General features: G+C 35.5%; 1 protein-coding gene across 4 annotated transcripts in view; it reads right to left on the reverse strand.

Annotated features, from left to right (window-relative positions):
• lama2 (laminin, alpha 2) overlaps nt 1–15,791 on the reverse strand; it is a 498,600-nt gene that overhangs the window by 82,351 nt on the left and 400,458 nt on the right. For all 4 annotated transcript variants that reach the window (XM_061987117.2, XM_061987118.2, XM_061987116.2 and 1 more), the window contains exons 45-49: nt 12,439–12,541; nt 11,916–12,032; nt 9,090–9,272; nt 6,639–6,793; nt 6,423–6,566 (exon numbers count right to left, since the gene is read on the reverse strand). In XM_061987117.2, coding sequence (XP_061843101.2) covers nt 6,423–6,566; nt 6,639–6,793; nt 9,090–9,272; nt 11,916–12,032; nt 12,439–12,541 — 702 coding nt within the window. The remainder of the gene's footprint in view (nt 1–6,422; nt 6,567–6,638; nt 6,794–9,089; nt 9,273–11,915; nt 12,033–12,438; nt 12,542–15,791) is intronic.

A 15,791-nucleotide genomic window follows, 5' to 3' on the forward strand; every position in this document is an offset into this window, starting at 1 on the left:
GTCAATATATATTGTTCCATTAAGGACAGTTAATACCGCTTAGCTCGTGTGCTATTGTGTGCTTAGCTGTTGTGTAGCGGCTAGCTCCTAGTATCCTATAGCCCACCATGTTTACGTTTTGTAAATGACTAAAACAGAAGAAAACAGCAACCTTGTGTGTTTAATGGAGGACATTTAGATGTGAACTGGCTAATTGCTTCTATAAGAGTTTATATCTGAGATTTTTGAATATATACTTTTTTTTAACTGATATCAGACACCCCTACTGGCAGCAAAAGTTAATACAACTGGGGCTTTATTTACTAAGGCTAATAAAAAAGAATAACAAATACAGAATGTACTTCTATGTTAAAACAGAATACAGAACTATAACAGTGTGTTAAAATACATTAATACTACATTACCGGTATATGTACGTTACTCCCATGCCTTATTTAGTTTTGCTCTAGATTAAATATAATACAATCAAACAACAATTTAAATATCTATGTAATAGAATATTTAAATGCAGGGCCTGAGTCAGTGAAGGAGCAATTTTGGAACTTTAACTCTTCTGCCTCTTTAAGCCGATTTCCTCAGTTCTGTTTTTTGATTAATATTATTATTATGTATGAGCTGCAAAAAAAATAATAATAAGAGGCTTTGAAGCATATGCTCTCATCTAGATGCCACTGAAGAACACACTTACACCGAGCATTATTATTATTCATATAACATTAAGCACAGTTAGAGGTTATTAGGGAGTCAAATTTGAAGACGCAAACACACACTCGCACACACGCCCTCTTATCTTGGTCGTCTCCCCGGAGGAATGGCGATTATTCATTAGCACAGATCACAGGGCCGCGTCGTTATTCAGCTAACATTATGCACTATTAGTGAAATGTTAGCGGCGCATGTGAACACAGGCGCACACGCCGCCGTTCATGCGGAATGTTTCACTTATGCAGACTTTTAGCGACACACACACACGTAAGCAGGAGTGCTTAAGACTTCCCAGTCAAACGCAGCAAAGGGGTGATTTCTCAGGGGAAATCAAGCTAAAAGCAGATAGCAACTAAAAGCGGTTAATTGTCAAGGCTTATTTGGACATCAGAAGCAGGCTTACACTTATAAACACACTTTTGGATCGTCAGTAGCTTTCTGTGCATATCCACTCATCTTTTAAATGCGATTAGTGTTGCACAATTTTGTGTGGAGCACCGCAATGTTGTAAAAACGAGTATTTGGGCCACACTGGAAAAAAATGAAAATGAGAAGAAAAATAATGTGTTTGGTAGTATTAAAGAACTATAAGAATCAAATTAAATACAACAGTCTTCATTTTAATACAGCTTATTTATTGCAAAATTATTTTTTAAAGGTTTTCATGTATGTATTTGTTAAGAAGGACTGTGTACATTAATCAATAGGTGTGCACAAAAAGATCGATTCACATCAGAATTGTCATTTTTACACTTCCGATTCTAAATTGATTCATAATTGAAAAAATCAATAGAAAAAAAAAAAATTTATATATAATTTTTGTACAGGAATCAATTTAAAAAAAGTTTTTTTTGTCTTAGCCTCAGTCTGGACCCCCTTCCCAAGGGCCCAGTCTGAGATCGACATTTTTTTAATTTACACCCCCCCAGCGTTCACCTTATTCCTACCTTTTAAGGAGTGCTGTAATTGACTGTACCGTCAGCGTTCCTGTTCTGTCTCCCTATACATTGTTTGTCTAATCTTGAACGGAATTGTGCAATAAACCTGAATTTACTCCCGGGAATAAATAAAGTATCTATCTATCTATCTATCGATCGATCTATCTCCATGCAACCAAAATGAGCTTTTGTAACCTGTAACCTGTTTTGAAAAAGTTTCATTATACAAACCCCACTTCCATATGAGTTGGGAAATTGTGTTAGATATAAATATAAACAGAATACAATGATTTGCTAATCATTTTCAACCCAAATTCAGTTGAATATGCTACAAAGACAACATATTTGATGTTCAAACTGATAAAAAAATGTTTTTTTGCAAAAAATCATTAACTTTAGAATTTGATGCCAGCAACACGTGACAAAGAAGTTAGGAAAGGTGGCAATAAATACTGATAAAGTTGAGGAATGCTCATCAAACACTTATTTGGAACATCCCACAGGTGAACAGGCAAATTGGGAACAGGTGGGTGCCATGATTGGGTATGAAAGTAGATTCCATGAAATGCTTAGTCATTCACAAACAAGGATGGGGCGAGGGTCACCACTTTGTCAACAAATGCGTGAGCAAATTGTTTAACAGTTTAAGGAAAACCTTTCTCAACCAGCTATTGCAAGGAATTTAGGGATTTCACCATCTACGGTCCATAATATCATCAAAGGGTTCAGAGAATCTGGAGAAATCACTGCACGTAAGCAGCTAAGCCCGTGACCTTCGATCCCTCAGGCTGTACTGCATCAACAAGCGACATCAGTGTGTAAAGGATATCATGGGCTCAGGAACACTTCAGAAACCCACTATCAGTAACTACAGTTGGTCGCTACATCTGTAAGTGCAAGTTAAAACTCTCCTATGCAAGGCGAAAACCGTTTATCAACAACACCCAGAAACGCCGTCGGCTTCGCTGGGCCTGAGCTCATCTAAGATGGACTGATACAAAGTGGAAAAGTGTTCTGTGGTCTGTCTGAAGAGTCCACATTTCAAATTGTTTTTGGAAACTGTGGACGTTGTGTCCTCCGGACCAAAGAGGAAAAGAACCATCCGGATTGTTATAGGCGCAAAGTTGAAAAGCCAGCATCTGTGATGGTATGGGGGTGTATTAGTGCCCAAGACATGGGTAACTTACACATCTGTGAAAGTGCAATTAATGATGAAAGGTACATACAGGTTTTGGAGCAACATTTGTTGCCATCCAAGCAACGTTACCATGGACGCCCCTGCTTATTTCAGCAAGACAATGCCAAGCCACGTGTTACATCAATGTGGCTTCATAGTAAAAGAGTGCGGGTACTAGACTGGCCTGCCTGTAGTCCAGACCTGTCTCCCATTGAAAATGTGTGGCGCATTATGAAGCCTAAAATACCACAACGGAGACCCCCAGACTGTTGAACAACTTAAGCTGTACATCAAGCAAGAATGGGAAAGAATTCCACGTGAGAAGCTTAAAAAAATGCGTCTCCTCAGTTCCCAAACGTTTACTGAGTGTTGTTAAAAGGAAAGGCCATGTAACACAGTGGTGAACATGCCCTTTCCCAACTACTTTGGCACATGTTGCAGCCATGAAATTCTAAGTTAATTATTATTTGCAAAAAATAAATAAATAAGGTTTATGAGTTTGAACATCAAATATCTTGTCTTTGTAGTGAATTGAATATGGGTTGAAAAGGATTTGCAAATCATTGTATTCCGTTTATATTTACATCTAACACAATTTACCAACTCATATGGAAACGGGGTTTGTAATTATCATACCATACATTGCGAGAATCGGTTGGAATTGATAATTGTGTTGAATCGAGAGTCGTTTCTAAATCGACTCGTCACCCCACGAATCAGAATCGGATCAAATTGTTACGTGCCCAAATATTCACAGCGCTAATAATCAGCATTATTTTTTTGTATTGTCCTAATTTTTCAACTTTATTCTTGAAATGCCACTAGAACTCTAATTGAGGCCTGTATTCGATTAAAAGCTGAGTCAAAAACATTAACAGCTGTGGCTGTAGGCAACCTCCAGCTGTCATTTTTCTGAAAATGGCAATACCTGCATGAGTGGTCAGCAAGCTGCTTGAAAATGCTGGTTACCCTACTTAAACTGGATCTGCTCAGTTGTGCAGTATACACGTACAGTAATTTAACTTCGCTTTCATATCCACTTTTTCAAGTACTCCAAATTATTACTTAAGATAAAATGTATCTCTAATTAGTATTGTGGCCCAAATACTAAAAGTATAGCAAGTACTTTGCATGAAAAGAACAGCATATCAGAATGGCAATTAGTTATGCGTGTAGTTTAGCATACATATTTAAAAAAAATTCAACATCAAGGACGGAAAATTGGGCGTTCTGTCCAACAAAGGATGTTATTGGCATGACTGCAAGCAAGAAATCTCTTGTTGAAGAAAACACTACTTTTCACTAAAAATTTAGTATTTTATTCTTGTTTAAAAGGGTCAACATTTTTTTATTGCTACAGTAGAGATCATAGTTGAAAAGGATTACAGGTGGTGCAGTGGTTCATAGAGCTGTCTTTCATGCAACTGGCGTAGGATTAATCCAAACTCCATGCACCATGAAGAAATAGGAGTGATTATGATTTCCTGGTGAGCCCTCAAAACACCCAATCACATTGCTCTCATAATGCTCTGGCTGTACTGTATATAGCCTTTAGGACAGTGTTTGGCATTGACTTTTCACCGCACATGCATGCAAATAACATATGTGCAACTAAACCAGAATCCAGATAGACAAACATGTGATGAGACAGGGGGAGAAATAGTAGAGAAAACTTAAACATAGATATATATTTCAAAATATATCTATATTTAATAATAGGAGAAAGAAAGAGCACTAAAGGACTGGATTAGGCTCCAAGTGGAAAATGTTCTGTGTCTGTGCATTTTTGTCTGTGTCCATTTTGTGTTGAGTTGTTCAAAAAAACATGTTTAATAAAAAATTGCTTTAAACAGATTGCCCAGACCCATTTTAGGTGAGTATTTTAATCAGGTATGACTATCAGTGATAAAAATGTCATGATCCAACATGACAGTTTGAACTTTGTTAGTTATTTTCCTATTTTGCCAAGTTTCCTGGCTTAGTGCTCTTATTTATTATTATTATTAGCCTTTATTTAACCAGGTAAAATCCCATTGAGATCAAAGATCTCTTTTCCAAGGGAGACCTGGCCAAGAGGGCCAGGTCTTATATTGATTTTACTTCATGTTGGAATCGTTGTCTTTGTTGCACCTTCACTGTCTGTCGAGTTTTCTGTCAGTGCACCTGTTTTGTATTTCTTATCAAGTCTATTCAAATTCACCTGATGCTTCTTACTATGGTGCTGGAGTATTGCCTGTTTGTCAGTGTGCAGGAATAAAGATCACAATTTTGACCTGTGCGACATTTTTTTATCTCTACATCCTGCTGTCACGCCATTAGCCGACATGTGCCAACTTGACAAAAAAAACATACATTTGCTATTATTGTGATTAATTTTGAGTTAACAATGGATGAAATGCGATTATCACGATTAAATTTGTGTTAACTACTGTATGGACAATGCGATTGATCACAATTAGGGATGTCCGATAATGGCTTTTTTGCCGATATCCGATATTCTCCAACTCTTAATTACAGATACCGATATCAACCGATACCGATATACACAGTCGTGGAATTAACACATTATTATGCCTAATTTGAACAACCAGGTATGGTGAAGATAAGGTCCTTTAAAAAAATAAATAAATAAATAAAATAAGATAAATAAATTCAAAACATTTTCTTGAATAAAAAAGAAAGTAAAAGAATATAAAAACACTTACATAGAAACTAGTAATTAATGAAAATGAGTAAAATTAGCTGTTAAAGGTTAGTACTATTAGTGGACCAGCAGCACGCACAATCATGTGTGCTTACGGACTGTATCCCCTGCAGACTGTATTGATATATATTGATATATAATGTAGGAACCAGAATATTAATAACAGAAAGAAACAACCCTTTTGCGTGAATGAGTGTGAATGCGTGTAAATGGGGGAGGGAGGTTTTTTGGGTTGGTGTATCTTGTGTTTTTTATGTTGATTTAATAAAAAAAAAAAAAACGATACCGATAATAAAAAAAACAATACCGATAATTTCCGATATTACATTTTAAAGCATTTATCGGCATCTCTAATCACAATTAATTCTGGGTTAACAATAGACAAAATGCACAATTTAATATAAGTTAACTATGGACAAAAATATGATTAATCGCCAATAATTATAGGTTAACTATGGACAAAATTTGATTAATCACAATTAATGCGTTAACTACTCTATGGAATATGTGATGATCACGTTAAATTCTGAGTTAACTATGGACCAAATATGATTAATCACAATTAATTCTGAGTTAACTATTGGCAATGAGATTAATCACAATCAATTATGAGTTAACTATGGTCAATTGCGATTAATCGTGATTAATTATGTGTTAACTACTGTGTGGACAATGTGATTAATCATGATGAATTCTGACTTAACAATGGACAAAATGAGCTTGAGCTTGTCGTTGTTTTGGCTTGTAAATAAAGAGATAGTTGATCCTTCACCTCCTTTTTATGTTTGATATACAGTACTGCGTAACACTTTGTGAGACCTGCAATTTTCCAGTATTTACACAAAATGTCTGGGAAAATGATTGTTTATGAGACCATCAGCACAGTTAGTCTACTTACATATTTGGCAGAACCGAGGTAGAAGAGCAGATTATCGGGCGTGGTGGTTTTGACGTGAAGGATGATGGTGTTGTACCTGCCCTTCCGGATGTCTGGCCGGTAACTTCGGAGACAGTCGCCACCTGATGACACCGAGACTTTGATCTAAAAGGGGCGACAGTGAACTTTTAATGTGTTGCGTCACAAAACCGTCTATTCTAGTGAAATATTCCTCACTGAGTTGGCTTGTTTCCTGGCTTGAATGATGAGCTCCTTGATTTGGGAGATGTTTCGCCTCAAATTGTCTTCCAGCTTTCTGATGGGCTGCAGCTTCTCCAACAGCCTGTCAGCTTCATCCTCTAAATCCTTCACTTTAGCTCCTGCAGCGTGGACTAATTAAGAAGACGAGATAGTTTGGGTACTAAAAGCGTAAATGGAAAAGAGTACAGCTGAGGGAAGCAGTGAGCGACGATGACGAGAGGAAAATTGAAAGCAGCCAAGTTGCTCAGTCATTGATTTAACGCAGCAGACAATAAAACCAATAAAGAGCAAGAAATGCGAGGGCGGGCGGAAGAGGAAGAGCCAATCAATTAGTGTAGCTCAGCATTCAAAGAGAAGCTCGTCTGTCGTATTCATTTTGAAAGGACACTGAAGGAAGACAGACGAAAAGAGGTCCATGCTTTGCAGTGTGCGTAGAGCTCATGCTTGAGCGGAGTTGAGGCATTACAGTATAACCTCCATTTACGAACACCTCTTGTCGCAAACTTTTCCATTTGTGAACCATTAAATCCAGACGACTATGCTTCAATGTGCTAACGATTCATCTATTCATTTTGAAAAATATGACAACGCAGACTTAACGTATTTTCCGGACTATAAGCCGCTACTTTTTTCCAACGCTTTAAAACCCTACGGCTAATAAAATGGTGCAGATAGTTAATGGATCTTTCTTCGCCAACGATCATAATGTCTTCTATTCAACAAATAGTTTTCATATTACACCGACAGACACTTGATTATATAGTTTGTGCTATGGCGCCATCTTGTGGACGAGTTTGCTCACTGCAAGTAGAACACGTACTTCCTGTTTCGTGCCTTGAATCGGAAATATAACTGTCCATAGCGTTTCTGCTAACAAGGATTCTTCATTCATCACTTAAGCAATGTTTAAGTTTTACAATATAACTACAACAATTCATACTTACTTAACCGTCCCATTAGTGATGTCTGAAGGAGTGTTTTCATGCGTATTTGTACGTGCAATCGTAATGTAATCAAGCTAGCGTCGTTGGCATAAGCGAATATGCTAACACGTTTACAAGTGTCTGTGGTAATATTAACTTACAATGGCATTCTCTTAGTATTGTTTCAGTTTCGTAAGTTCGCCAAAACGTCACCGTGGCGTTATAAATCTGTCCAGCTGACTGGAGAAGTAGCTTACGCAGCCTCTAGCTGCGTAAGCTACTTGGAACACATAGACACAAGTTCCTTCACCCCCACTGTCTGCTTCTTTCTCTCCTCTAATCAGCTGCTTATTTGTCGATATTAATGTAAGTGGATTTACATTTTTAAATTGTGTATTATTGTAGCGATATGGTTGTTAAAGTTATGTATTTTTGTGATTTCTGATAGTTTGTGAATGCACCAAAGGGACTTCTATGTGGGCACGCGTGTTAGAAGAGCAACGCATACAGGGCAGTTGTTTTGGTTTGTTAATAAAGAGATAGTTCATCCGTCACCTCCTTGTTATGTTTGTTTAATATACAGTACTGCATAGCACTTAATATTGTGTGGAAAGTGGACAAACCTTCACTAAAATATGAACTTTTGTCGAGGCTGGAAGCCATTATTTATATTTACATTGTTTATGGATACATTTGCTTCACTATATGAACTTTTCTATTTAAGAACACTGTTCAAGAATCAATTAGGTTCGTAAATCGAGGTTCCACTGTATTAGGAGTGGCTCATGTTGACTTTGCAGCTTGTAAAGACAGATTTAAAAAAAAACTGGTGCTCCAATACCGTTATTCAAAGCAAATGTACGCAAATTAAGATATCATTTAGCAAGTGAGTTAATTAAGCAAGCCTGCAAAACCAATCATACAGGCTAATTATTAATAAATATCACATGGTATTGGGGCACCACTGATTGAAAAGTGATTATTTTGAGGTAAATTAAATATATACATACTTATAGCTGCGGAGATAAAAGGGGAAACAAAGAGAAAACAACATTTTAATACGAATAAATGTGTCATAATTTTCCCAACATAATCTTTTGACGGAAAACAAGACAAGAATGCCTCCATAAAACATGGTCTATTCCAAGAGGCTCTTTGAACTATTTTCCTCACATTAAATATATCCCATAGAATAAATCTACTTTTACCGCAACAAACAATACTAAAACCATTCCAGGTCAACTTTTTTGTAATATTTTAACATGGTTAATTGCCATGTAAAGACAAAAAGAAGTCAAAACATGTTCATTGTTAAAGATAAAAAAGAACAATACAACTTGTGACCTTAAGTATTTTAGTCTTACTGTTAGTGTTTTTCCTTGAGAATTATGGCCGTAAATAAGATTACTTTGCCTTCTGTAATTGGGTTATCAATACAAAGTATTTATGTAAATAAAGCTGTGTTCATAAACTTGTGTTGTTCGACAAGTGGCGAGACACTTACTGTTCTTCTCAGGGTCTCGGATCATCTGATTGGCAGTGCTGACCGTGACCGCCAACTGGCTGTAGTTCTTCTGTATGTCACGCACCTGAAGGTTCAAAGCGGCAAGACGCTCCAGGACCTCGATGGCTGTAGCGTTAGCGTGAACGGCTACAGCCTTTGTCGCTGCTAATTTGGCTGCTGTGTCTGCAACAAGATTGATCAAAAAGTAATCAAATGTCCTCCAAACATAGACTTATAGGCTAATAGAAGCTAGCAGCCACACAACAGCTAAGCGCACACATGCTAGAGATACGTAATGTGTCTCTAACTGAACAAAATTGCAATCTAAAACAGCACATTTGTATCAAAAAATGATTGTTGCTTATTACTTACACATACAAAATCTCCAAGTCCGAAGTGTATTCAAAAGTTTCCAGTAACAAACGTGTCCGCAACGTTGAACATGAGCTTAACTTAATTATAGTTGCCACTCGGTGTCATCAAAAAATAAAATTACCACTCCACTTCAAATCAAAGACAGCAAAAGCTCCAATTCCAGACGATTGATATTAATAGGTTGGTGTTTTTCATACCTACCATTGTTCTCTTTCAAGTAATTTCACTTGATCTAGCCGATATACATTCCACACCACAAATAATAAAAATATGTATTATCCGATGAACAGATCAATGTTGGAATCAGCCAGTAAGGATCAGTGAAAAAGTCTATTAGGACAACACTGTTATAGACCAGTATCACCATTTGTTTTCTTTGTTTCCACTGTCTTTGAGTGTATGGGCGTGGTTTTCATTGCACTTCAACCAATGAAATTGTTGATCCCACCCACCATCTTTCTGGCGAATAAATTGACAGACTTCATGTTGCACTCCATAGCATTTTTAAGAGAGCTTAAATTACATAAATAATGCTAATAAATACTGAAATAATCAATTTCAAATAAGGGCATTTTAATAAATAAAATATTATTGTATTTAATATTTTCAGAATTAGGAAATAGTTTCTATACAATTATCTATGTAGAATGCTTATATAAGACGTATTAATATATATCATGAAATTTTACTCCATAGCATTTTAAGACATATAGTACTTTGAGAGCTTAAATGTTAATTACATGAAAATATTTGAATAGATGTTAAAATGTTTCAATTAATTGTAGTTTAATGAATAAAATATTATTGTACTTAATATTTTTTCAGAATCAGTAAATCGTTTTGATACAAATATTTATATAGAATGCTTATATAAGAACTATAAATATATATTATTAAATTGTAGTCCATAGCAGTTTACTTTCCTTAAGAGCCTAAATATTAATTATTACATAAAAAATTTGAATAAATGTTGAAATAATATGTTTCAATTAATTGCATTTTAATGAATACAATATTATTGAATTAATTTTTTTCAAAATTAGTAAATAGTTTCTATATAATTGACTATATAGAATGCATGTATAGTGACTGTAAATATATAAATATTAATTATTAAATGTATTCAGTAATTTTTTTCAGAATTAGTAAATATTTTCTATACAATTATATATTGTATATAGAATGCACATAAAATAACTTTAAATATATATATATATATACATATATATACATATATATATATATATATATATTTTTTTTTTACAATTTTTTTTTTTTTTTTTGCACACTATAGCATTTTTTAAGGGATACCTTTTTAAACGTAAATAATGTTAATTACATTAAACAATCCTAAAAAATATTGAAATATTACAAATCAATTAATTGCATTTTAATAAATACAATATTATTGTATTTTTGAAATATTTATTTCAGAACTAGTAAATTGTTTCTATACAATTGACTATGTAGAATGCATATATAATAACTGTAAATATGTTAATATGTATTATTAAACTGCACTCCATAGCATTTTAAGAGAGACTTTTTGTTTTAAGGAGCCTAAATAATGTTGATTGATTAAATAAAAAATGTTAATATGGAAATAATATAACTCAATCAATAACATTTTAATGAACTCAATAATATTGTAAATTATAATGGTATTATTTTTTTCCAGAATTAGTAAATTCATGCGTTCTATATAGAAAATGATATACAGTATATATATTTTTATTACATATGTGAATGTATAAATATTAATTATTAAATAAATTAAATTAAATGATATATTTTAGACATTTTATTAATTATTATTTTAGTTATTCATGTATTAATTGATCTATTTAATGAGTTGTTCTTATTTAATCTTGTAACAAGAAAAGCCCCTTCCATGTTAGTGGAGGCCCATTTTTTGGCACACCAAAATGTGGTTTGTCATCTGATAAAGGGAAAAATCCATCAGTTTCTTACTTTGGAATATAACATTTTCCCCTGAAGGTCTAAAGAAAATTGAAAAATGTGACTGAAATAAGAATCCCGGCTATCACAGCCATGGTGGGTGAGATGTCCTTCAGAGATATAATAAGGCCTCGTTAATGAGCAAAAAGAGTTTGAAGAAGATTGGTTCATGATTACGACTTGTAGAGTCACTCAAAGTGATTTGAACTTACGAGAGCGCTGGGTTCATTTCTGACTGTCACGCATTTGCAGTTCTGGATGCGTTCCAGCAGTTACATGGGATTGTTTACGAGCGAGCTGCTACAAGGCTAATGGTGTCTATCATGCAGGCTCCACAACCTCTGAGCACTGACATGTGTCAAGTTGAATTTAGAAGAGCAACTGAACTCCATTCAGGCGCTTGTATTGATTCACTGTCATGTCGGGGCTCTCATAGACACACACACACGCACATACATGCACACACAGTGTGATTCTGCAGTCATACTGTACCATTGGGCATAGCGGTGAGTGTTGCCATGGTTCCGTTAATGGCTTTTAGCAGGTCTTTGGTTCTGTCTCTTGCAGCTTTGACTCGGCCCTTCAGCCCGGAAACACTCTGGGCATTATCTACAACACACACATACAGAGGAAAAAATATTTTAAAAGGTTACATTTACCTGTTGCAGTAATAATTTGGGTGATTATAGTTACACGTGTCTTGTGTAACAATAACATATGCCACTTGAAAGCTATTACGGGTCATTTGCATAGAATGTGCAGTATCTCTGATGCATTACACAGTTTACGCACGCGCACACACACACACACACACACACACACACACACACACACACACACACACACACACACACACACACACACACACACACACACACACACACACACACACACACACACACACACACACACACACACACACACACACACACACACACACACACACACACACACACACACACACACACACACACACACACACACACACACACACACACACACACACACACGTTACCTTTGACATCATTATGAAGTTGCTTGGCTTGGTTCAGCAGTCTCAGACTCTTCTGGAGGGCAACTTGAGCCTCCTCCTTCACTGGAATCTCTGGGCCTAAAGCCTACACACACACACATAAAATAAAATAAAAACAAATTGGGGAGTCACTCATGAAAATAGTCTTTCATCTGGCATAAAAATAAGGTGAAGCCATCTGCATATCACCTTTCCACTCAACAACTGACCACTTTACATCGCTATGTGACATTCCGAAAAAGCTTTCCAGGACCTCTTCACACTATTCCTACACCATTAACTTCTTTTCACTTGTTATTTGTACTTTTATTCTTTGTGGAAACAACAGTGTGTTTTAAAAGTGAATACTTGAATATCGATACTGCCGTTAACAGATATTTATGCTACATTATCGATTCTAAAATCAAAATGTCGATACTTTTAATACTTTAGGCTCAAGGTTCCTAAACTTTTTTAATCGGGCCAAAATTGGGTTAGAAGATTTTGCAAAAAAAAAAAAAAAATATATATATATATATATATATATATATATATATATATATAAACATGTATAAATGTATGTGTATAAATGTATGTATATATATTTTTTTTTCATGTATATTTAGACATATATGAATACGCATATACATACATACAAATATATAGATGTATACAAATATACATATAAATATATATATTGTTAATATACAGTATATATATTTTTGTTGTCTTGTCACCCATTTGTCCCGACAATTTCACCCATCTCCTACCTCCTGCACCGATAAATATACTAATATATGCAAACATTTATTAAAGTCAAATATAAATAAGGACACAAAAGAAGTATCCCGCACTTCTCTTTTTGAAAGTAAATTTGTACAAAATATGTGGGCATGTACATAAATAATATGGTTTGCCTGAGCGACTGGACAGAACATATACACGCACGCACGTGCACACGCGTGCACACGCACGCACACACACACACACACACACACACACACACACACACACACACACACACACACACACACACACACACACACACACACACACACACACACACACACACACACACACACACACACACACACACACACACACACACACACACACACACACACACACACACACACACACACACACACACACACACACACACACACACACACACACACACACACACACACACACACACACACACACACAGCCAAATTGTGGAAGCTGGCAGGCCGGATCCGTAGTTAGGAGACCCCTGCTTTAGTGATTCAAGATAATGTATATATTTAACAGGAACAAAATGTGAAGTAATTAATTCATTGATATCTTGTCTTAATGAGACGTGATTGGTGGGAATTACTTTTTCTTCCACCTTGGTGTGACGCTCAGGTCGCGTTGGAACAGTGGTTGTCATGTTCCCAATGTGCAGGTAAAAAGGTATTTAAGCTTAGACTAAAAAACACAAGAGCATAGGAAAGACTATGCAACTACAGAAGAACTAAAAGAGGTTTCAATGTAAACTAACAATGCTTGAAGAGCAGCAAAACAGTTTACCTCTCAGAAGACGCATGTATACAATACACAATGTCAGAAATCAGCCATGGCTCAACTTAAACAGACTAGATTGTTCATTAAAAGCAGGTGCGTGGAGGCACCCCACAGAGGCAGGAGTAAAGTCACTGCAGGTGAACAGACACAGAACAGGAAGTGCAGCCAAAATAAGAGCGTCAGACAGCGACTAAAACACCATCAAACTCAAAACAAGACATGACTGGTCATGACACTTGGTAAGTACGTAATGCGCAAGCACAGCGACACACTGTCTGACATTTTTTATTTAAGAAAATTACTGTCCATTAAAATAAGTCACTCAGTATTATCAAACAGCAAGTGTATGTATCTTTTTATTGTAGACTATTTGAAGACACTATATACAGAGTAAATCATATATTTCCAGTTTCTTATTACAACATGTACAGTACGAAAAGGAGTAGGAAGAAGCAGAGCTTATCCAATCCAACCTGTTTTTGTTTCACAGCGATTGGAACCCCATTTGTTCACTTACTGTGTTCAATTTGCAACACAAACAAGTAAATACATAAATAATCAAAGTTCTCATGAATAAATAGTTGTTTACATTATATGAATAAGACTCTACTCAGTGGCCTAGTGGTTAGAGTGTCCGTCCTGAGATCGGTAGGTTGGGAGTTCAAATCCCGGCCGAGTCATACCAAAGACTTTAAAAATGGGACCCATTACCTCCCTGCTTGGCACTCAGCATCAAGGGTTGGAATTGGGGGTTAAATCACCAAAATGATTCCCGGGCGCAGCCACCGCTGCTGCCCACTGCTCCCCTCACCTCCCAGGGGGTGATCAAGGGTGATGGGTCAAATGCAGAGAATAATTTCGCCACACCTAGTGTGTGTGTGACAATCATTGGTACTTTAACTTTAACTTTAACTTTATTTTTTCGATAAGGTTCAAGATGGTTATCAAGATTCTTCTCTCTTGGTTTTTGTAAACACTGAGTTTGAACAGTTTCTTAAACTAGATCATATTAGTATTTTGACTCCTTTGCTTAATCCATTCTATAATTTAATTCCACATACTGATATACTAAAGGTTAGAAGTGTTGTACGTGCATACAGATGTATGAAGTTACATTTACCCCTAAAATTATATTTCTCCTCTTTTGTTGAGAAGAATTGTTGTACATTCTTGGGTTGCAAGTTCAAGTTTGTTTTGTGCATAATTTTAGCTGTTTGCAAATTATATTTTGGAGTCAATAAATAAAGGGTTTGTTTGTTCTCTATATCCAACATTATGTATTAATCTAACTGATCTTTTTTGTTACACGGTTAGTGAATTAATTTTGTAGTTATTTCCCCATTTGTCGGCACAATAACTCGGATATGGTAACACGAGCGAGCAGCAGAGAATATGGAGTTATTTTTATATTATTATATATAGCTTTATTTATTTTTGAAGTACTGTATTTCTGGCCACCCTATGTTTTTATATGAAATGTATAGTTAATTTTATTTTAACCTATACATTTGGTTTCTTTTGCTCTTTCAATGTCTGGTCAGTCTATTTGTACTTGTGCTTGACTTCCTCTTCTGCTGTTACTAAATAGCACTATTTATTTTATTTAGATTCAAGGATAGTCTGTTATTGTCAATACAACTCTTGGATTTATTCGTTTATTTTTGTTATTTGTATTAACCTATGTGTAGTAGCAGTAGTTTGTGTGTTCTCTCGGGCATATCATCTGCAAACAGTACTAACTTTAAGACCTTTGTTACTTTACAGATTCTGTTTTTTGTACAAAGATTTTAAAAATGGGGTCCCGGTAT

The sequence above is a fragment of the Nerophis lumbriciformis genome, linkage group LG26, assembly GCF_033978685.3.
Source record: "Nerophis lumbriciformis linkage group LG26, RoL_Nlum_v2.1, whole genome shotgun sequence".
Taxonomy (NCBI): domain Eukaryota; kingdom Metazoa; phylum Chordata; class Actinopteri; order Syngnathiformes; family Syngnathidae; genus Nerophis; species Nerophis lumbriciformis.